The following is a 22,185-nucleotide window of genomic DNA, read 5'->3' as shown; positions in this document are numbered from 1 at the left end:
AGAGGAAAACAAGAGGGAGAAAGGAAGGAGGGAGCGTAGAAAAAAGAGAGAAGAGAGAGAGGAAAGGAGCGGAAAGTGATAAAGGTGAAGAGGGTGGAGGCAGGAGAAGGGGAGAGCACGGAAGAGCCGGAGGAAGACGAAAGGGGCAGAGAGGTAGAAGAAGGTAACTGAGGAAAGGTAACAGAAAGAAAGAAGGAAAGAGAGAAAGAACGGGACAGAGGTAACAAGAGAAAGGATGGAGAATTTGGTGGAGATGGAAGAGGAAGGCAAGTGGGAGGAGGAGAGGAACGGGATATACAAGAAGAGGAGACAGGAGGAGAAGGAAGAAAGAGAGGAAGAAGAGGTGAAAGCGGAGAGGAGAGAAAATAAGGAGGAGGAACTGGGAGGCAGAGTGGAGAGGACAAGAGTGGGCAGTGGTAGTCAGAAAGAGGTAAAGGAAAAGAAGAGGAAGACAGAGCAGAGGGAAGAAGCAAAGGACAGTTGGAGAGAGGTGGAGAGGAAGAGGAACGACCGAAGGAAGAAAGTGGAGGAGAAGATGAAAAACAGGATAGACGTGAGAGAGTGGGTGATGCAGAGGGAGAGACAGAGGACAAGGAGGGAGGAAGAGGATAAGAGGGGGAGGGAAAGGAACGTGATATGGAGAGGGGTGGAAGGAGAGGATGAGGAGGAGAGAAGAGGCTTCGTGGGAGAGATAATATGGAGGGCTCTAGGAAGGGGGGTGGAAATAGAGAGAATGACGGAACGGAAGAGGGAGGGTGGAAGGTGGGTGCTAATAACGGAGATAAATAAAGAAGACAGAGAGGAGATAATGATCAGGAGGGGGGAGTTGAAGAGGTGTGGATATAGATGAGGATTTGACGATGGACGAGAGGAAAATGAGATGGAGGATTTTGGAGATGGCGAGAAGGGAGAGGGCGAAGGGCAAAAGGGTAGAGGTTACGAACAAAGGGCTATGAGTGGGGGATAGGAAATGGAACTGGGATGAGGAGAGAGGAAGGTGAAGAGAGGAGGAGGAGTAGAGTTAGAGGAAGCCGGGAGGAGTAGAGGGGAGGAAGGAGAGCGGAAAAAGGGATCAGATGGGATAGAGAAGGAGGGTAGTATAGAAGGGGAAAGGTATAATGAAATGAAATTAATAGATTTTTGGTTATGTACAAGCAGGAGGCGGAGCAGTGGAAGCAAGAGAGCGAGAGAGAGGAGAGAATGAGGAAGGGAGAGGAGAGTCAAGATGAACGAGACAAAAGGAGGAGACGGAGAGGAAGGTGAAGTACGGAAGGGGAGGAGACAGTGGAGTTCAAGGTCAAGAGCAGGGAGGAACGAAGGAAACGAGAAACTGGATGGAGCGTGAAGAGAGAAAGGAAAAAGAGAGAGCAAACCGGGAGAAGTGGGAGGGGGGACATAAGGAGATTAGAGGGTGCGAGAAGGGGAGGGAGGTGAAGTCTGTAAGGGTCGCACAATGGCCAGGGCGCGCAGGGGAAATGGTTAAATACTGTAAGATTGTGATTAATTGTGTGACATATGACATACGATGTATAAGTTTGTTAAGACTGCAAACCTCGAGGGGAAGCAGTGAATAAATACATACAGTCTCCGTTTAACTTTAACTAGCGGTTAGGTGCCAATCGTGATTCGTTAATTCTTGTCAATTGTGCTTAACGACTACGATATTACTTTTCTTTGCGTCTACAACTTCGTCGTGCTCCATAACATTAGTTGGACGCCAGGCGCGGAATCCGCGCCGCACAAAATTCGCAAAACTCAGTACTTTGCACGACGGCCGAATGCCTGCTAGCCCGTCTATACACGAAGTGGCAGAGGGGCGAGGTTCTTCTCGGTACGCGGAATAGGAGAGATGTCTCGCATTAAAAACTCAATGGAATTAATGAATATAAGAATCGTATATAGAAAATAAAATATCAATGTTCTATATGACGGATACATAGTAGTCATTCGACGTTACTCTATTGCATGACTATCTCGTACTCGACTTGAGATTTACAATACATCGAAAACCACACGCTACAGGCTATACACTAAATTCAACAATAATGCCATTATCGTTACAACACGCGGGCTTTAACAACGAACGGAATAGGCTTCGACTGAATGCGCTTATTTCTCGTAGACATGCTCACCTACGGAAGCTCGCCTCGGTAATGCGCACATGGCTCGTATTCTCGGTATACCTACTATACTGGTGTCAAGACAACTTCGCCACGCCAGGATTCACCCCCAACCGAGGTGTTCGCTAAAGCCGATACGCGTCTCGATTCTTAATTTAAGAGGGACAGGAACATACGCGTGGGAAGTCAGACTCACTCATACTTTGCACAAAGTATATTTTCCACAGAAACACCATATTCCTTTCCCGAGTCTCGACTCGGTATCCTCGTAGGCTTACAATTAATAAATACAAAATTAACGAAACTTATTACCATCGTAGCCTACCAAACAAAACCAAAAACAAAAACAAAAAAACTAAGACAAAAACAAACAAAAAAGAATAGTCTCTAACTCAGGGGGGGGGAGGTGGTTGTTGTGGGACTCCACGGAAGTAGCTCGCAACGTCCTCTCCGTACCCTTCGCCTCTTCTACGCCCCCTTCAGCGACGTCTCTGGCCGCTCCTGCTCCGCCGCTCGGCACTGCCACGGCCTCGGCGGCTCAACGACCGCTTCCGCCCCCTGCTGCGGCTTCACGGTCCGCCCTCCGCCTGGACAGTGGCCCCCTTCTGATAAGTGGGTACCACACCGCGGGCAGAATCTAACCGTCACCCCGGCCTGGCCGCACCCGTAGCAAAATTCCCCCATTGGTCTGGGGCAGGCGGAATATCGATGGCCGCCCCCGCAGTTCTAACACCCGCGGGGCAGTCCTGCGGGGCTGTTCCAAGCTCCTATCTCTCCCCCTCGGTATTTCCTCGGTACATCCCGCCATTGGTGGGGAGACCGTGTTGGTGCCTACCTTCCGCGTGGGCCTCCGAGCACCAATGTCGCGTGCCCGTAGCTCCGTCTGCGACATGGTGTGTGACGTTTCTTTCCCCCGGGAACCGTCCGCGGGGGCTACGCCCAATTAAACGAGAATCTTTATGGACGGTAATGCGTAACGCTTTCTTAGTTGGATGCGATAGTTTACGAGAACAGTATCCTCAATATTCCTTGAGAATGCTCTCGATACGGTATCGGTAACTTACATACGGTATCCCCCAATATCGATCGAGATTGCTCTCAAAGCGATAACGGTAACTTGCATACGGAATCCCCCAATCTATCGGGCGAGATTGCTCTCGATACGATAGCGGTAACTTGTATACGGTATCCCCCAAATATCGGGCGAGATTGCTCTCGACACGATAGCGGTAACGTGCAGAAACGGTAACTTTCCAATACTCTAAATATTAGGTCGCCAGGCGCGACTTCTCGCGCCACACAATAATTAGCGATAATGCTGTAACCAACTAGAAAGCGTTACAAGTGCCGGTAGCTCTTTTACTCTAGACGGTAGAGTGGCGTGGTTCTTATTGAGACGGAAAGTGTGGAGATGTCGGATCGAGGCAGGTCGTAGAAAGATTCGGTACTCAACTTGTTAAACAATTAAAGAATTATGTTGTATTTTTGTAGTGATAGTGAAAACGGTAACAATGCAACAATGAGCTTTACTCAAAGTGTCTTCACCATTACTTCACGGATATAACTTTGATAGAGACGGAAACGAATTATAGACACAAAAATGCGGAAACTATAGAATTGATGATACGAGGCGGGAGGCCGACGAGGCCCTCCGCTCGAACAGAGATAAAATTACTAATTGCGGAAACAATTCGCGGTAACAATGATTCTAATATAATTATGACTGTCGGCACCGGCGTAGTCCGAGAGGGACGTACTCACGTTATCAAATATTTGGGGCCGGTCAGTCCGAGCCCTCGTGCGGCCACAAAACTCTACTTTCAGTTTCGAGTTACTTTACACAACAATAGCACTAACGATATCGGATTTCGGATGACCGATATCACAACTAGAACGGTATCCGGTATCCGGTCCCGCACGAGGGTTGACCGCCTTATCCGAACCTTACATATCGATGGCCGCCGAGTGATGGCCTTACAAAGTGAACGGTGTCCTGATCTCCGAAGTCCGTAGCGGTAACTATGGCGGTAACTCGGGGCTCGTCCTAACCGAAACGTATCCTGACACGGCCTGCCGAACAGTGAGGAGCCCCGGTCCCGCGCCGGCCGGCTCGAGCCGCCGCGCATGCGTGTGCTTCGATTTTCGGTCGATCCGCACGCCTCGATCCCATGCTGCGCCGCATCGCCTCTCCAATTGCCTCGTGGTCGACGCGTGACGACTTCCGCCGATGAGAACGCTCTGGCTCTGCCGTTCTCGGTTAGTCCGGCTGGCCATGACCGAACCGATCTGGGTGGCGGGCGGTTGACATTTTGACGGCCGCTCCCCTCAAGAATCTTTTATGTCGCCATGCGGTATCCTTTCTGCCACGGTATCCTTGCGGCGACGTATTCTTGCGGCTCAGGGCGGTAACCAGCAGCGGGGCCCGACGCACGGCTCGGCGGGGAAACTCTTAGCGGGGCACCTCGCCTACTGTCGACTGCTCGCGATACTATTCCCCCGACGGCTGCTCTTCATCCGTTCTTTGAACAATAAAAAATAAGCCCTCACTCGGCGCCTTAAATCCTAAATATCCTAATACGGTACCACGAAAACTAGAAAAAGACCAAAAAAGTGAAACAGAGTCGCGTCCCCCCTCCCTCGACTCGGCGAGGAGGAGCCCCAAACCGACCCCCTCGGTCGGACTTACGCCCTTGTGACGAGCACGGCCGGACGTGCCACGTCACAGGTGCTATCTTTTGATGCTGGTCGTGGCGTATTGACCCCGACCTCGTGTGTGGGCACTCGCACTCGTATATCTCCCATGCCCGGAGCGCAGTCTGGTTCCCCACCATGGTGGGGAAGTCTCGAACCACTGCTCCCTCCGTTGTAACCCGATCGGCAAGGACATTCCTCTGGACATTCATGTCCGTCCAAAACCCCGGGTAACGCTCGTTGATGTGGTGGACCAGGTCCGCGTAGCGAAACAGAAACGCCACCCATTCCTCCGTTATTGTCGCTCGGTAGCTTCGGTAGATTCGTTCAACTCTATATTTGGGTAGGGAGGTTATAGGGCTTTAAGTCTTGTACATGTATCTTTCCCGTGGGTTTCCCATCCAACCCTACATTTCGTATACTACGGAAGACAATTGTCTCTCAATACGGTACGGTCCATGGAACTTAGGTGCCAGTTTTGCCGCAAAGTTCTGCGCAGCCGACGACAGAGTGTGTTGGCGCATCAATACCAATTCCCCCCGCCCAAAGACGTGATGTCAACGGCACAAATTATAGCGTGACGCTTGCTTATCGTGGGCCTTCCCCAAATTCTCGTTGACCCAGTTTCGCAACGTTTCTAATCGTTTTATACGATCTGACCACTCTTCGGTAGTTCGAACTTCGATCTCCGACACGTCATTCTTCTCTCCTCGCAGTAATTCTCTCGGTAATAGTTCACGGCCCAAATTTAAGAACGCTGGGGAGGTTCCCAACGACGAATGCGAGGCGGTATTATATGCGAATCGAAACTCGGTAATGTACCTGTCCCACTTGCGATGATCTTGATCGATGAACGCTACAATCATTGTTTTTAATATTCTATTTACGCGCTCGACCGCGTTGACTTGGGGATGGTACGGCGGTACGGTGGTATGCACGATTTTATTCCTGTTTGCAAAGGCTTTCATGACTTTATTTACAAATTCAGTGCCGTTATCTGTTAGTAAAAATTTTGGGGTGCCCCATCTCGATATTACGAGATCTTCTAAGGCCTCTTTAATCTTTTCCCCGTTTGCCGCTCGAAGCGCTCGGCACTCGATCCATTTTGTAAATAAATCCTGCACTACCAAAAGATACTGGAAACCTGCTTTGCTACGGGGTAACGGACCCATAATATCCGCGGCGATTACCAACCAGGGGCTCTCCGCCACGCGTCGGCCCATCATTCCCGCCGGACTCGTCTGTTCTACCTTTGTTCGTTGACAGATATCGCAAGTTTTCAAATACTTTACCACGTCCCGAAACATTTTCGGCCACAAATACATGACGGCTAAACGTTGGAACGTCTTATCGATACCCAGGTGACCGGCCTGAGGCGCTTCGTGTGATTCGCGTAACGCGTGCGCCTGTAATTCGCGCGGCAACACGAGCTTCCATCTGTCCAGATCCTCTATAATATCGGAAACAATGGGTTTCAGTCTTAAAAAATACAGTTGGCCTTCGACAATTTTCCATTGGGGAAAACGCTTCGGATTCGCGCGCACCTGCTCGTAACGTGTTTTGTACCACTCATCCTCAGTATTTTCGGCGACGATGGCTCCGGCGGCCGCCACCAATATGACCTCGGTACCCGAATTTTCTCTATCCTCGAACATACGCGACAGTGCATCCGGAACGTGGTGCAGCGCTCCCTTTCTGTACTTTACTTCGTAGTCGTACTCTAATAATTCTAGTGCCCATCTTGCTAACCTACGTACCAGTGGGATTTCTTAAATTGTGAAGCCAGCGCAAGCTACTATAATCCATAATGACAGTGAAACAATATCCCTCTAAATACGGTCTAAACTTGTGTATTGCCCACACCACTGCCAGACATTCCTGCTCGGTAACGGAGTATCTCTTTTCCGGATCCGCTAGGTCTCTACTCGCGAATGCGATTACTCGTTCTTCGCCCTCAATTGTTTGCGTTAAAACCGCTCCGATACCCACTCTCGCGTCGGTCTGAAGCACGAATTCCTACTAATATCGGCGTAGTAGAGAGATGTTCTTTTATCCGTTCAAAGGCCTCTACCTGTTCTCCCCACTCCCAGCGCTTTTTTTTTAACAGCCTCGTGAGGAGCTCACTAGCGGAAGCGAACTGGAGGATGAAGCGCCGATACCAACTCGCCATGCCTAAAAATCGGCGTAACTTAATATTTCGCGGAGCTGGGTATTCTAAAACAGGGCGAGTTTTCTTAGGGTCCACCGCTAAACCGTCTTTTTGCATTATAAAGCCTAAATAACGAACCTGAGATTGATAGAATTCACACTTCTCGGTATTAACGGTAAGGCCTGTTGACGAGATTTTCGCTAAAACACGTCTTTGAAACCGCCTCCAGGAGATGATAGAGCGGAGCGGTCACCTACACCATCGACAAGTAAAATCCCAGACGACCAGGGGGTAGCAGCAAAGGTCGCGGACAACGGCGGTGAGCGGAGCGCGACGAAACAGTCGTGCGTTAGACTAGAAAGGTTAGAGGAGCGCGGAAGCAAATAAAATTGCGCGGAAAAGACGAAAAACCGCGAACTAAATTCCTTTTATTTTGATTATATAATTTTTTATATTTTAGTTTATTTGAAATATGTATATTATACGAAGTTTATAGCGTTACTAAATTTAGTAGCTTGCATGTAATTTTATGTTTAGCGAAAGCTAGAGTCTTGTTTATTGGTTTGACGAAAGGAAAAATCTGTCAAAAATTTATTTTAATTTTTAATATATTTTATAGCCTATAGCGTTAATACGTTAATTAGCATTTAAAATATTAAGTAAGCTTGAAATCTGAGTCATTACAAGTAATCTGACAGAAAACTGTCAAAAAGATTATGCAATAAGTTTTTTTTTATTATTAAGCAAGCGTTATACAAGCGCAATGTGATATTTCACTTTTTAGTAATTTTTTATTATTTAGACTCGTTGAACAAACAAAGAGTTAGAGTCATGATTAATTTTATCTTGAGTATTAGCGTACTTAATTATTTTTCACTAATATGAATAAGCTCCTTGAGCAAGTGTTAGATTATTATCTTTTCTTAGTCATTATTATTATTTTATGTCTGTGGACAATATTTTTAGTAGCATATGTGTATTGCATGTTGATCACAATTTCGTGATATTATTCTGTACTGATATAAAGTGAATCCTATGTTAAAAATCATTTATTCCGTTAATTTACATAAGTTAGAATTAAGTGCAAGTTGGTGGCACTCGAAAATGCAGCCGCAACACGCAGACAAAGAAGTTTGCTCATGTAACGTTAAAACACCGGTACTTTTAAGTGCCAAGTGCTACACGCATTTTCCTGTACGATACCCGAGCCCGAATGATGCCATTGGTCGAGAGCCTCGGGAGGGGAGCATCGCAGGCACAGTTGCTGCTAATTGGACGATGGTACTATTCGACGATGAGCGTCCCTAGTGTGACTTGGATTAGGATGAGGAATCCGAGGAGAATACGAAGAGCTCTGATTGGTCGACGGGAGGATTGCGGCGACGGCGGCGCGTCTGAGTATAAAGGGGCCCTTTCACGTTGACGCTTGACGCTCATTTTCAGCGTCAAAAGACATCACGTGACTAAAAGTAAAGATACCCATTCGTCATTTTTAGTCACGTGATGTTTTTTGACGCTGAAAATGAGCGTCAAGCGTCAGCGTGAAAAGGCACCTTAAGGAGCGACGACACGGCATCGGAACAAGAGAGTTTACGCGGATCTTTGAGACGGGCAACCCGCACGCGCCGAGAAGATCATTTCGCGTATTGAGCACGACTTTCGCGGCCAAAAGAGTTAGCGTGCGAGATAACAAGTCGCGTCTTAATTCTTTCCGCGGACTTCACACCGCGATAACAAAAAATGATAATTTTGATACGTTCGTTCGTGCGTGTTAGGCTTATCGCGTAATTTGCGATTAATAAAAAGGCCGAAGCAGAGTGTATTAAAAAATTCGTTAACGCGAACACGCGTAGTGATTACACGAAATTCGCTGAATGCGAGTAAGCGGATTTTTCAACGCGGAATTGATAACATTTCCGGTGACAGGTTTTATAATCTATAAAAACGAACTCGTTTGTGAATGAAGCGACGCGTTCGGGATATGTACATAAGTTTTGTAAAGAAGTGAGAAGGAGGATAAACGAACTCGAATGTGAAAAAGCGACGCGTTCGGGACATTGTTATTAAATTAATATTATGTTGTGTTTGAATAAACCTTTATTTGAGTCTTACAAAATCAAATACATTGAGTGATTAATTCACAATCCTGCTACGTTCCATGCATGATATCCATCGTGGAGATAAAGCATCACTTAGTGAAATCTGAAAATAAAAGTGAAAAAATTATTAAGTGTTCCCATTGGATTACCTGAATAAAATTCTACCTACCTGTGGCGACGATCCTGACGAAGGCGGCGATCCTGATGTCCAGAAACGATCCGACGGCTGCAGTTGAACCTGAAAAAGAAAATGAAGATTAAATATTTTATTGATCCTTGCTCTTAGGAGAATAAAAGAGCTGGCGACCGGTGCAGAGGCACGAGCGATACAACGCAAAGGTTTGATTAAATAAATTACTATTGCGAAATTTATTTTCCAACTTCTGAGATCGGTTACATCCTAACCATTCCAGGTGTTCCTCGAAAGTCGGTGTGACAATAACTATATCATCTAAATAGGCAAATGCGAATGGCTCCATTTCCAGTCCTACTAACTTATCTAAGAGCCGCTGGAACGTGGCTGGAGCTCCGGTTAGGCCATATGGCATTCGAGTAAAATGATAAAAGCCCTTCCCTGGTACGCTAAAAGCGGTAATTCCGCGACTGTTCTTAGCCAAAGTAATTTGGAAGTAAGCTTGACTCAAATCTATAGTAGAGTTGTATTTGGCCGAACGTAATTTATCGAGAATACCGTTCATATTAGGTAGAGGGTATGCATCCTTCTTAGAAACGCCATTTACCTTGCGAAAATCCAGACAAAACCTATACTTCCCGTTAGGCTTTTTCACCATAACGATGGGGTTCGACCACTCGCTAAAGGAAGGCTCTATTATCCCGCTGGCTTATCGACATCTTATCGACTTCCCCGCGTATGGCTTCCTGTACGCAAGGTAATACTATGTAACATCATTGCCTAATAGGCGGGTGTGATCCCACGTCAATTCGGTGTTCTGCAAGGGACGTTACCACAGGAATCTCGGTAGGCGTCGGTACCGTGTTTTAAAAAATTTTCGAGGGCACTCTGCTGAGTCTGGGTAAGCTCGGGCAGGCCGCTACACAATCTCTTGGTATCGCTCTCCGCGCTAAGGGGTATCGCTCCGCGGGGCTCTCCGCAAAATGTCACTCTGAGGCGGCAAAATCTAAGCAAACGCGAAATCTTCGTAGAAAGTCCATTCCGATAATGCAAGGTACAGCTAATTTTGGCAGTAGACCCACCGGAAGGGTATGCGTAATATTTTTCAATTTTAATGGCACCGCCACGGTCTCCCCCACGGAAACGATCTGCCCGTTCGCCATCCGGATCTGTGCCTCCCCGGTCTCGCAAACTCGGTAAGCCTAAATCTCTAATAATGTCGATACCTTTCCTCCCGAATAACGTAGGGCTCGAACTTGAATCCACTAAAGCGTTTATTTATTCGTTTACTTTTAACACAAATCGTAAAGTATCGCAAAGGGGGAATCTCAACGCTCTCCAAGGTGACATACGAGTGCGCGATACTCGGTATCGATCCTAACTCGCGGGCCTCGTCCGAATTGCTTGGAGTCGATAGGGTCCTACCAACTCTCACGCCTGTTTTCCGAACACGTAGGGCACGTTCTAACCGTAAAATTTTGCTTCCCGCAACGATAACAATGAATCTTTCGAGATTCCTCGCATTCTCTAGAGAGATGCCCTTGCTTCCCGCAATTCCAACAGCGAATTTCCGATGTGCGGAACGTATTCGGTGCACTCGACGCGACGGATGCGGCCGCATTTGCACTCGCCGTAGTGGTAGTGGATGTCTCCGCTGCTGCCGTTGTCTTTTTACCGTTCCGTTTCGCGTCGCCTTCCCCCAAATTACCTTTTCCCTTCTTTCTCGGTACGTCTAACCCCGCGGCGGTTACTGCAGGAATCGCCTTAGAATTCTCGCGGGGGGCCTGTACGCTAGCTCCGGGAAGATGGAACGTTCGAGATTTGGTGGGGCTCAGTAATTTTCCGCGGCATTATAACTACACTCCACCCGCGTGGCTAGCCTTTCCAATGAACGGAAATCATAGATCTTATCGCGCAGCACCGTCACCTGCAACCGCAGCAGCATATTTCGATGCGCGTAATTTAATCGTTCTTGTAAGTGCCACAAGGGGCTCAATCCATCAAACAAAGCCTGAATGCATGTAAGGAAATCGGCCGCCCCCTGCGTTCGCCGCATGATTTCATCGCGCAATGCGAATTGAAAATCCGGGTCCCCGAATTGGGTACGCCACGCGCACTCGAATTCTCCTCGTACGCCAATGCACGCGATTCGCTCGGTACCAGTACAACGCAATGCCGCTCAGGAAAAGGGGCAGACATTTAAATAGGTCCTCGTCCTCCACAGGGATCAGCGCGCGTTTCTCCTCTATTCGTATTAAAAACGCGTCACTACCTTTGATTCCTGTGAAATTCAAATTTTATTTTCTCATAATGTTGTAAACCTCGGTAGCGGGATTGTACGCCCGCCGTGGCGTATCGCGCGGAAACGGAGTCGCCCGCTCCACACGTGGTCGCTCACGGGAGGGCGGGGCTGCTAACTCTACCCGCGGTTGCACGAAGGGAGACGGGGCCGTCAGCTCTACGCGCGGAGGGGGTCGGATCGACGGAGGGCACCGCGAAACCTCCTGTAGTGCGCCCTCAAATTTTCCATCCTCCTTGCTCGACTCTCCCGCGGATACTTCGGAGGTGTCAGAGGGCTTCTCCGACCTGTAGGGCCTTATATCGGATTAGTCTTCGCTTAAGGGTAGGGTGGATCCCCTTAATGGACTCCCTCCTCTCCTCCAATTTCTGCCGAATCTCCTCGGTACTAAGCGCATCTATCCATTTCCACGGGGGTGGTTGTTGCGGTATCACGAAGCACGCGAATGACAGGAATCACACGAATATCTCGGTATCCAGCTCCAATCGAACCCACAGTAAGCTCGGTGTTTCGTTATTTCGGTGTGCGCTCCGTGCACTCCACAGCAACAATACTCAGTATAAGATCGAAATCCCAACGACTTCCCGGCCGAGGCCACCTCAATAAATATCACGAAATTCACAACAACAATAGGCCTCGATGGGAATTATCACAACACTCCTGCTGAGTCTGTTACGGCAACGCACGTCGCGAAAATCATAAACATTAATCACAGAAATTCGAGCTTCACGAGGCTGTCACGCGGGATGAGGAAAATAAACGCAAAACAATTATATCACGGAACACGCTCCCTAAGTCCTCACTAATATAGGCACATCGCATGAAAAATAATAAATTCGGTACCCCAAAACAAGCGCGATAGTAAAGTCGTACAGCGGCATTCACTTACGACGAACAGATCATAGCACGCGGTGCGAGGCGCATTGTTTACGCTCGCGAGCCGGCGCGCGCGCGCGCAATCCCTCGGTATGCGTATGAAGCAATCGCCTCGATCTCTCGGTACACGCTTCTATCACGCAAGGTCACGCGCGATGGCACACTAAATTTCACGCACCGTACTTCACTTAGAATCGGGACAACAATAATAATTAGGGCATCAACAATAATCAGGGCGATAATAACAATATCTAATAAATCGGGAACACAAATATACAATACAGAAAAATTTTCAGATAAGCAAAATAGCAAAAGAAAGAAAAGAAAGATAATATAATGGGGCAAACACAACAGAACACATGCACATGCAAAAATGCGGCACGAATATTCGAGACGACAGTACTGCGATCTCTCTCCTCTATCCTTTCGTTATATCATGGACCCCACGTTGGGCGCCAAATTTGCGACGTTATATGTTACTTTTCTTCGCGTCTACAACTTCGTCGTGCTCCTTAACATTAGTTGGACGCCAGGCGCGAAATCCGCGCCGCACAAAATTCGCAAATCTCGGTACTTCGCACGACAGCCGAATGCCTGCTAGCCCGTCTCTACACGAAGTGGCAGAGGGGCGAGGTTCTCGGTACGCGGAATAGGAGAGGAGATGTCTCGCATTAAAAACTCAATGGAATTAATGAATATTAAAGTCGTATGTTGAAAATAAAATATCAATAGTTCTATATGACGGATAGATAATAGCCATTCGACGTTACTCTATTGCATGACTGTCTCGTACTCGACTTGAGATTTACAGTACATTGAAAACCACACGCTACAAGTTATATACTAAATTATTATACACAAAACATGGCGTAATAATTATAAGATAATCAAAGAATACCATACAATTAAGACAACATCTTAATTGTAACAACAAATTAGTTAAAAAAGATCAAACCGCGGGCAGACAAAAAATTGGAACAACAATTAACGTCTCTAAACTCAATCCTAATTGTATTTGTGATTTTTTTTTTTCATAGAACGCGAAACGCTTACCGCGTGGCAAAAAGCAACACAAAGCCAATAAACTTACAGCTTTTACTAAAAAGCAGCACGTTGATTAGCTATCGCTTCTTGTCACGCGGAAAGCGTTAATTTCCGCGTGCTGAAGCCATATGAGTGTCTATTAACATATATTAAGGTTACGTTTTACTTGACAAACATCGACGAGTATCACTCTACCTTTACTTTTCAGTGCTTGTTAAATAGAAAGGGAATAATGCTCGCGTTGACGCAATTATTTTCAAATGAAACTTAAGTTCATGTGCACGCGACGTATACGCAGACGTTAATGAGATCATGAAGACCGGCCAATCAGATGCCTTTCCTCCTTTATTGTTAAGGTGCCTTTTCACGTGCTGCTGAAATCGACCGTTTGAGCGACAAAAAGGATCACGTGACGAATTTTGTCGCAGAATATTATAGCGGCAATTTTTGTACATGAAAAGGGAATAGTAGCGACAAAATATAAAGTTCATCGACAGATTTCGCGTTTTTCGTGTATTAGTATATCAGCATTATTATAATATACATAGTTGGGTGTGATGGCTTCAATAAAAAAAAAAAAATATTACAATTGGATATTAAATTGTAATCGAATTATTCAAGAACGTAAAATTGAAAATCAAAATAATATCAGTCTTGCTATAATATCGTTGATATGTTTAACAAAAAAAGGCATTATTCTAAAAAAAAGTTTTGGGTTGCACCACTATTTAAAAATCATGATAAATATGGATTTTATAAAGCTACTTTGGCATATATAAAATTAGAAAGTGCAAGGTTTTTAAATTATTTTCGCATGTCATCTATACAATTAGAGAAGTTGTTACAAATGGTTGGTCCAAAACTTCAAAAACAGACATTTCTCAGGGAGCCTGTCAGTGCTGAAGAACGTTTGTGTTTAACTTTAAGGTTTGTTTCATTATATTTATCTCACACTTTTATATAAAAAATATATAAAAGAGACATCGTAGGCAATATAAGATATAGATAGTATAAATTTTACAGCTATTGTTTTTTAAAATACACAGATACTTGGCTTCTGGTGACTCAATGATATCAATGTCATATCAGTACTTACTAGGATATACAACAATAAGCAATATTATATCTGAAACATGTGAAGTATTGTGGAATGTTTTATGTCCAATCGTCCTTCCATCGTCTTTAACTAAAGAAAATTGGTTGTCTATTGCAGAAGATTTTGAAAATCGTTGTAATTTTCCTTATTGCATAGGTGCAATGTCCATTGATGGAAAACATATTGTTATTCAAGTATGTATTTTAATAATTTGTATATACATTTATCGTCATTTATATAATGTATATAACATTACAATCAAAGCATAATTGAATATTCTTTTATCTCAAGATTTTAGCTAATATATTAATGAAAGTGGTCGCTTAGCAATATTTGCATTCAATTTTACAATTTAGAAATTGAACGTATTATAATTATTATAAAATTTAATGTACTTTTTCAGTGTCCTGCTAACGGCTTTACATACTATAATTATAAAAACAGTCATAGTATCGTTTTAATGGCAATATGTGATGCTAATTATGTATTCACATTTGTTGACATTGGAGCCTACGGTAGACGCAGCGATGGTGGCATTTTTAAAGAATGCCAGTTTGGAAAAAAATTTGAACATAAAAAATGAATATACCAGATGCAGAGATTATTTCTGAAAATGGTCCTATATTATCATGTTATTTAGTTGGGGAAGAAGCATTCCCTTTAAAGGAATATTTGCTTCGACCATATCCAGGAAGAGGCGGGCTGACTAAAGAAAAGAATGTATGTAACTATCGATTGAGCCGTGCCAGACGAACTATAGAAAATACGTTTGGCATTCTTGCCAGTCAGGGCCAAATATTGAGAAAGCCAATAATTGCCAAAGTAGAAACTGTAGAGAAAATTGTGCAAGCTATTGTGTGTTTACACAATTGGTTACGAAAATAAGACATAAACATCAATGAATACGTGACTACAGATATGGTTGATAATTTTGATGAAAATGGTTTTACATCTGGAACTTGGAGAACAGTTTTAGAATGTAGTTCTGCCTATCGCGAAGTACACCGAACAGGATCATATATGAGTACTCGGACAAGTATTGAAATGCGAGATAAGTTTTGTACATATTTTAATAATGAAGGGTCTGTACCATGGCAAAATAATTTTGTCTAAAAAGATTTCTCCAAATATATAACATGTGTAGTAGCTTCGCATATTTATTTATATATGTAAATATATAATGTTAAAAGACGTTTACTTATATTATTTTATAAAAGTAGGAATATAAACTATACAAATAATATACATATATGCATGTTTACAATAGTATTATTTATAGCAGTAGTATAATTATACATAAATAATGGTAATATAAACTTTTTGTGTTACATAGTATTGTATATAAATATTAAAAAATCTTTGGTTTAATACTCATATAGCGTATGTTTATAATATAAACTCTACTGTATCACATAGTAATAAATATAAAACTTAAGCTTAATAATACTCATTTTTTAAAATTGTATGTTGTTTAAAATAATTATATAAAGTGTTTATAATAATAAAAACAACTATTACATATGTGTATTAATACAAACAAAAAAACTTAAGCTTAATATCATTTTTTCTAGATAAAAAACTATAAAAATAAAAAATAAAAAACTACATCACATGTGTATTGTTACAAACAAAAAACTTTAACTTAACATGAATATTCATATTCTTTTACGAGATCATACGTTAGTTAAAAAATTTTTTGTGCATCATCCAATATGTTTGACTGAAGTTTTCTTAACCTTCGTTCAACTACGGACACAATTGCATCTACGTCGTCGTTTTGTGGAGGGTCAGGTAAAACAATTGGTGCTTGCGCATTTCTCTCACAAAAAGCATTAGCAATTTTATTGAGTGCTGAATTAACATCTGTTTCATTAGTGCTTTGTTTTTTCTTTCCTGAAAAATGCATAAGGCTGGATACAAAAAGAAGCTCGATGTATGGGTGCCACACGAGTTAACGCAAAAAAATCTCATGGATCGAATTTGCATCTGCGAATTGCAACAAAATCGACCCATTTCTGAAACGGATGGTGACTGATGATGAGAAATGGATCACTTACGACGTCAAGCGAAAACGATCATGGTCAAAGCGCGGCGAAGCGGCTCAAACGGTGGCGAAACCAGGATTGACGGCCAAGAAGGCTTTGCTGTGTGTTTGGTGGGATTAGCAAGAAATGATTTACTATGAGCTGCTCCCCTACGGTAAAACTTCGAACTTATATTGTCAACAATTGGACCGTCTGAAGGAAGCAATCGCTCAGAAACGGCCAGCTTTGGCCAATAGGAGAGGAATTGTGTTCCATCAGGACAATGCAAGGCCACATACATCGATAGTGACTCGCCAGAAGCTCCGGGAGCTTGGTTGGGAGGTTCTTACGCATCCACCTTATAAGCCGGACCTGGCACCAAGTGATTACCACCTGTTCCTGTCTATGGCAAACAATTTTGCTGGTGATACATTTGCCTCAAGAGAGGATTGTGAAAATCGACTGTCTCAGTTTTTTGTCAATAGGGACGAGGGCTTCTATGAGAAAGGCATAATGGAATTACCGTCAAAATGGCAACAAGTTATTAAACAAAACGGCGCATATTTAACCTAAATCGGATCATTATAACTATGCTTGATAAAGCCTTCAATTTTATGCAAAAATAATGGATTTCTTTTTACTACACCTAATATTTTATTTACGCATGTTTGATTTATACTCATCGTTTTATATTATTATTTTATATACATTTATTTTGTTTATGACTAAATCTCCACCGACAGTTTAAATCGGGTAGAGTTAGGTATTAGTGCCCTATTAGTCAATAGTATGCTGATTACAACGGAAGTAACGTAATTTTCGTTGTGACAGCATATCCATTGGCTAATTAGTCTAACTCTATCCAATTCAAATTCTCGGTGGAAAAACTTAGTCTATGTTATATATATATTTATAGAAATTTAAATTTGTAATATTTATTTTCTATTGTATAATAAATCAAGAGACACGGTAGTGGCTCGCGCCAAGTGAGAGCGCAGCGAGACAGACCGTGTTCTTTTACGCGAGTACGCGACTTGCGAGCACTCGAGATTATCGAATCTCAGAAACGGCTCAACGGATCGAGTTTTAACTAGGCTCAATCGAAAGATTGGGGTCGATTTATATAAGAAAACTATTTTTATTTTTCCTTTACGTATCCTATGAGAGGAGATATCACGACGCAAAGTCCAAATGTCAAAATTTTCATGTAAGAAACGTCGTCATCGTCAATCGTCATCGACCTCTCAGATTAGAAAACGTCACTTTCACACTTTTGATACGAGAGGCGCTTGATGAATAAACATCAGGTTATTTAGGAATCTATCATACCGACGAAATATAGTGGCATGAGCAGCGGTGTCATATTCGCATGCTTCTTGGACAATGTTTCGTTTCACGTATAATTATTTATTAATGTCTAATTAATCATGTGCGTAATAAAACGAATTCGCATCGTTACTACGGTTGCATCGTGTGTAATAATGGGTTATGTGAGTCGTCAGGAGTTCGCGCGAAGTGACGTGCAGTGTGAGGTTATGTTGTTATTAATAATGACAGTTCGTGAAGTATTATGCATGCAAGATCTACGGCCGGTATTCATAGTCGGATTTATTTAAGATCATTCTTAAGACATTACTTGAGACGATCTTTAAATAAGATCCGACTATGTGATATGATACTAGCCGTAATGTCAGAAGGAGTAATAGAGTAGGAATAAGATAAGAAGTAAGAAAATATGAAATGATCAATTGTTATACTCTTATTCCTCATCCTCACTTCATTACTCCTGCTGACATTATAGATCTTGCGTTATGCCTGGTCTCTCCTCTCAAAACTTTTACCTCTTAATATATTGTTTTTTTAAAAGACACATCAGTTACTATTAGACATAACGGTATAAGGCCTGGTCTACAATAGCTGGAATAAGCATGGAATAAGAAGTAAGATTAGGCATAAAAGGATTAATCCAGCGTAAGAAAGCTGGCATAAGGGCGTAAGCGAAATAAATTATTTTCATTTGGTCTTACTCCTACTCCTGCTTTTCTTAACGCTTGGTCAATTACAGCGCAGAAGGAAATTACCTTACTCTTACTTCTTACTTCATGTTTACTCTAGCTATTATAGACCAGGCCTTATACCATTATGTCTAACAGTGACTGATGTCTATTTTGAGAGAGATAAAAGTTTTGAGAGTTATGATACTAATTTGCTGTTGTTTGAGGTACTGGTGATCATCGAATATATATAGAACTTTGAGAGAAGGAAGGGGGCAGAAAGAGAGAGAAAAAGAGACAGCGAGAGCAGTCAGTGGATAGAACGGGAATTGGAATGTAGCTATCAATTGTCATTTCATGTGTGATGTTTTAATCTGCGATGGATGTGATAACTTGCATATTACATCGTGGATATTACATGGTGGAAAGAAATACAGCTGTGCCTAATTTGAATCAGATAAGTTACACATTTTTATTCTTTTATGGAATAAAGTATTCTGAGATAAGAGTAATACTTTGTGTTATGTTTTATTTCAGTTATATTAAAAAAAAAGAGAGGAAGAAACATTGAATCAGAAGAAGAATAGAAAAAGAAAAAAGAGTGCATGAGAAAAGAAAGAAAGAGATCGAGAGGCATGTTATGCCATTATAATTGATTGACATCAAAGATTTACTGTGAGGCAATGTATGCTGCTGTTGATTAAATTCAATGAATTATCATTGTGTGTTTTATACCTAAAGGATTATTTGAAGGTGTACTAGTCAGATAAGAGAATAGTTACAATTTAGGTAGGTAAAATACGTGAAATCTTGTCTAAAGCGATCACAACGAAGTATGTGGACTATAGTATCACTTAATAACTGGTAATGTCTATAATAATCACATGTAATTTACATGTATTTCCTGTAAGTGATATAGGCAACGTGAGACAGTTGGAGACCAGAGAGAAACCTTTCCGAGGTTTTCTCTGTGGAGATTGAAGTACTCGTGAGATCATTGAGTGAAGAACTTTGAGAGAGGGAAGGAGGCAGAGAAAGAGAGAGAGAGAGAGAGAGAGAGAGAGAGAGAGAGAGAGAGAGAGAGAAAGACAGCGAGAGCGGTCAATGGAAAGAATGGGAACTGATAAAAGTGGAAAGCGGAGCAGTCGAGGTATGCAAGTTTTGTGTATCAATTGTATTGTACATTGATGTTAATGAGATATATTTGAGATTATGTGATGTAGATTTACTAAAGAGCTATCTCATCTAAATATCATAGAAATCAAACTATAAAATAGTTTTTTATAAACGAAACTAACTTGTAAATACAATTAATGGCATTATCTCGTAGTATTATATGTGGGATTGACTGTTTCCTCCAAAGGAGATAATCACCTGTCCAAATAAATTCTATAAATTAATATTGGAATGCTAGGACAAAAATAATTAATCAGATTCTACATGAAATATATTAGAACTCATACTTATGTATGTATTGTCAATATCAGTATTACTTATAAAGATCATGATCACGGTGAGTAAACTTATATATTTTAAATATATCATTCCTGTTGCATGTAAATATAATATGCTATTTTATGCTTTCAGAATAATGGATGTTAGATGTGTCACAAGATTTTATTGATGACAAGTGAATATGGTTATGGATATATTCCACTCGTGTCGTGGTTAAAACCTTTTCTAAAGTACTTGCAATATCTGTATCTTCGTTCTCCATCCAAAGGGTATAATTTGCCATCAAGATTTTTCAAAGCTGAACTGAAGTCCGAATTACAATTGATATTTGGTAGAGTTTAAGATCATTAAAATAATTAATGCAACAAAGATTTTTTATAAATATCAGCAGAGATGAGTTAATACTCGACCTGAGATGAGCCTAGCTCGATGTCTTATTGGACATGGAACCATACTTGTCAATAAAATCTTGTGGCACATTTAACATCCATTATTCTGAAAGCATAAAATAGCATATTATATTTATATATAAAAGAATTACATGTAATAAATAAAAAATATAGCAATGGTATCACGAATGATATATTTAAAATATATCATGATCTTTGCAAGTAATACTAATATTGATAATTAGACTATTGTTTCCATCGACTTCTTTGAACAACTTGGGACATATAGTAGCATACATAAGTATAAGTTCTACGAGCATTATATACTTCATGTAGAATCTGTTTAAATGAGATAGCCCCTCTATTTTATCTATTTTTCATTGACATCAGTATACAATTGAATTACACAAAATAATTCTTTCCACTGACCGCTCTCACTCTTTTTTTCTCTCTCTCTTTTTTTGTCTCCTTACCTTTCTCAAAGGTCTTCCATCGATGATCTCACGAGTACCTCAATCAATCTCCATAGAGAAAAACCTCGGAGAGGTTTCTCTCTGGTCTCCAACTATCTCACATTGCGTATCTCATTGACAGTGTGCAACATAATATAAAAATTATGTAACAAAGTACAACATAAACTTGTTAAAGTCATCGACGACTCTGATGGAGGTGAAAGCCTTGGAAGTTACTGCCGTTACATGTGTCTGTCTCATACGCTTATGATCTGCCGAGATGATACCGAGGAGGAAAGAGCCAAGATTAGTAAGCTTCAGGTGTACTCTGTTTAAAATGTATTCTCCGACCCACGTAAATGGGTTTCTACTGCGTCACTATTGCAGATGATCGAATCGGAATGGAATTTCATTAACTTAATAGGAAAATAATTTAACTTTAATGTTAATTTTAAATTAATTTGTAAAGTTAATTTCTATTTCACTACTAGAATGCATTACGAATATCTCTTATTGTGATGACAGACATTGTGTGCTTTCCAGCAAGACACAGTGTAACACAGTGTCCATTAGTGTGAGCGAGACACACTGACATGTTCTTTCTTACACTAATGGACACTGTGTTACACTATCTTGCTGGAAAGCACACAATGTCTGTCATCACAATGAGAGATATTCGTAATGCATTCTGGTAGTGAAATAGAAATTAACTTTACATATTAATTTAAAATTAACATTAAAGTTAAATTATTTTCCTATTAAGTTAATGAAATTCCATTCCGATTCGATCATCTGCAATAGTGACGCAGTAGAAACCCATTTACGTGGGTCGGAGAATACATTTTAAACAGAGTACACCTGAAGCTTACTAATCTTGGCTCTTTCCTCCTCGGTATCATCTCGGCAGATCATAAGCGTATGAGACAGACACATGTAACGGCAGTAACTTCCAAGGCTTTCACCTCCATCAGAGTCGTCGATGACTTTAACAAGTTTATGTTGTACTTTGTTGTACATAATTTTTATATTAGAAGTTTCGTTCTATGTAATACTCTCGTGTGATTCAATAAATAAAAAATAAACAAATTTTTTTAAAATATTTATTATGTATTTATACATATTTATATACATATTATATGTATTTTTCATATTATATATATTTATACATCCATGGCATTGCTCTGAAACAATAATAAAAAATTTTGTTATTTTGTACATGTATTAAAATTATACTGTAATGTGATAGTAGCTGCGGATCAAGGAATTCCTTGATCGTTTGTAACTATTGTCACATAACAGTATTTTTATATTCCACATCTATCAAGAGACACGGTAGTGGCTCGTGCCAAGTGAAAGCGCAGCGT

At 41.8% G+C, this 22,185-nt stretch overlaps 1 protein-coding gene across 1 annotated transcript; it reads left to right on the top strand.

The window, feature by feature from the left end:
- The first annotated feature begins 11,395 nt into the window (after positions 1 to 11,395).
- Positions 11,396 to 15,749, top strand: LOC114254786. The gene is made up of 3 exons (XM_036290519.1): positions 11,396 to 14,338; positions 14,458 to 14,701; positions 14,824 to 15,749. The coding sequence occupies exons 1-3, from the start codon at positions 14,085 to 14,087 to the stop codon at positions 15,088 to 15,090; spliced, it is 765 nt and encodes a 254-aa protein (XP_036146412.1). The 5' UTR covers positions 11,396 to 14,084; the 3' UTR covers positions 15,091 to 15,749.
- The last annotated feature ends 6,436 nt before the right edge of the window (positions 15,750 to 22,185 follow it).

The sequence above is a fragment of the Monomorium pharaonis genome, chromosome 1 (assembly GCF_013373865.1).
Source record: "Monomorium pharaonis isolate MP-MQ-018 chromosome 1, ASM1337386v2, whole genome shotgun sequence".
NCBI classification, from domain to species: domain Eukaryota; kingdom Metazoa; phylum Arthropoda; class Insecta; order Hymenoptera; family Formicidae; genus Monomorium; species Monomorium pharaonis.
This window is presented reverse-complemented; position numbering and strand designations above follow the sequence as displayed.

What these genes read in the sequence shown, in the direction of transcription:
- LOC114254786 (XM_036290519.1), top strand. Translation starts at nt 14,085, where the DNA reads ATGTTTAACAAAAAAAGGCATTATTCTAAAAAAAAGTTTTGGGTTGCA. An exon ending in CGTTTGTGTTTAACTTTAAG is followed by an intron (nt 14,339 to 14,457) that starts GTTTGTTTCATT and finishes TAAAATACACAG; the next exon opens with ATACTTGGCTTCTGGTGACT. An exon ending in GAAAACATATTGTTATTCAA is followed by an intron (nt 14,702 to 14,823) that starts GTATGTATTTTA and finishes TATTAATGAAAG; the next exon opens with TGGTCGCTTAGCAATATTTG.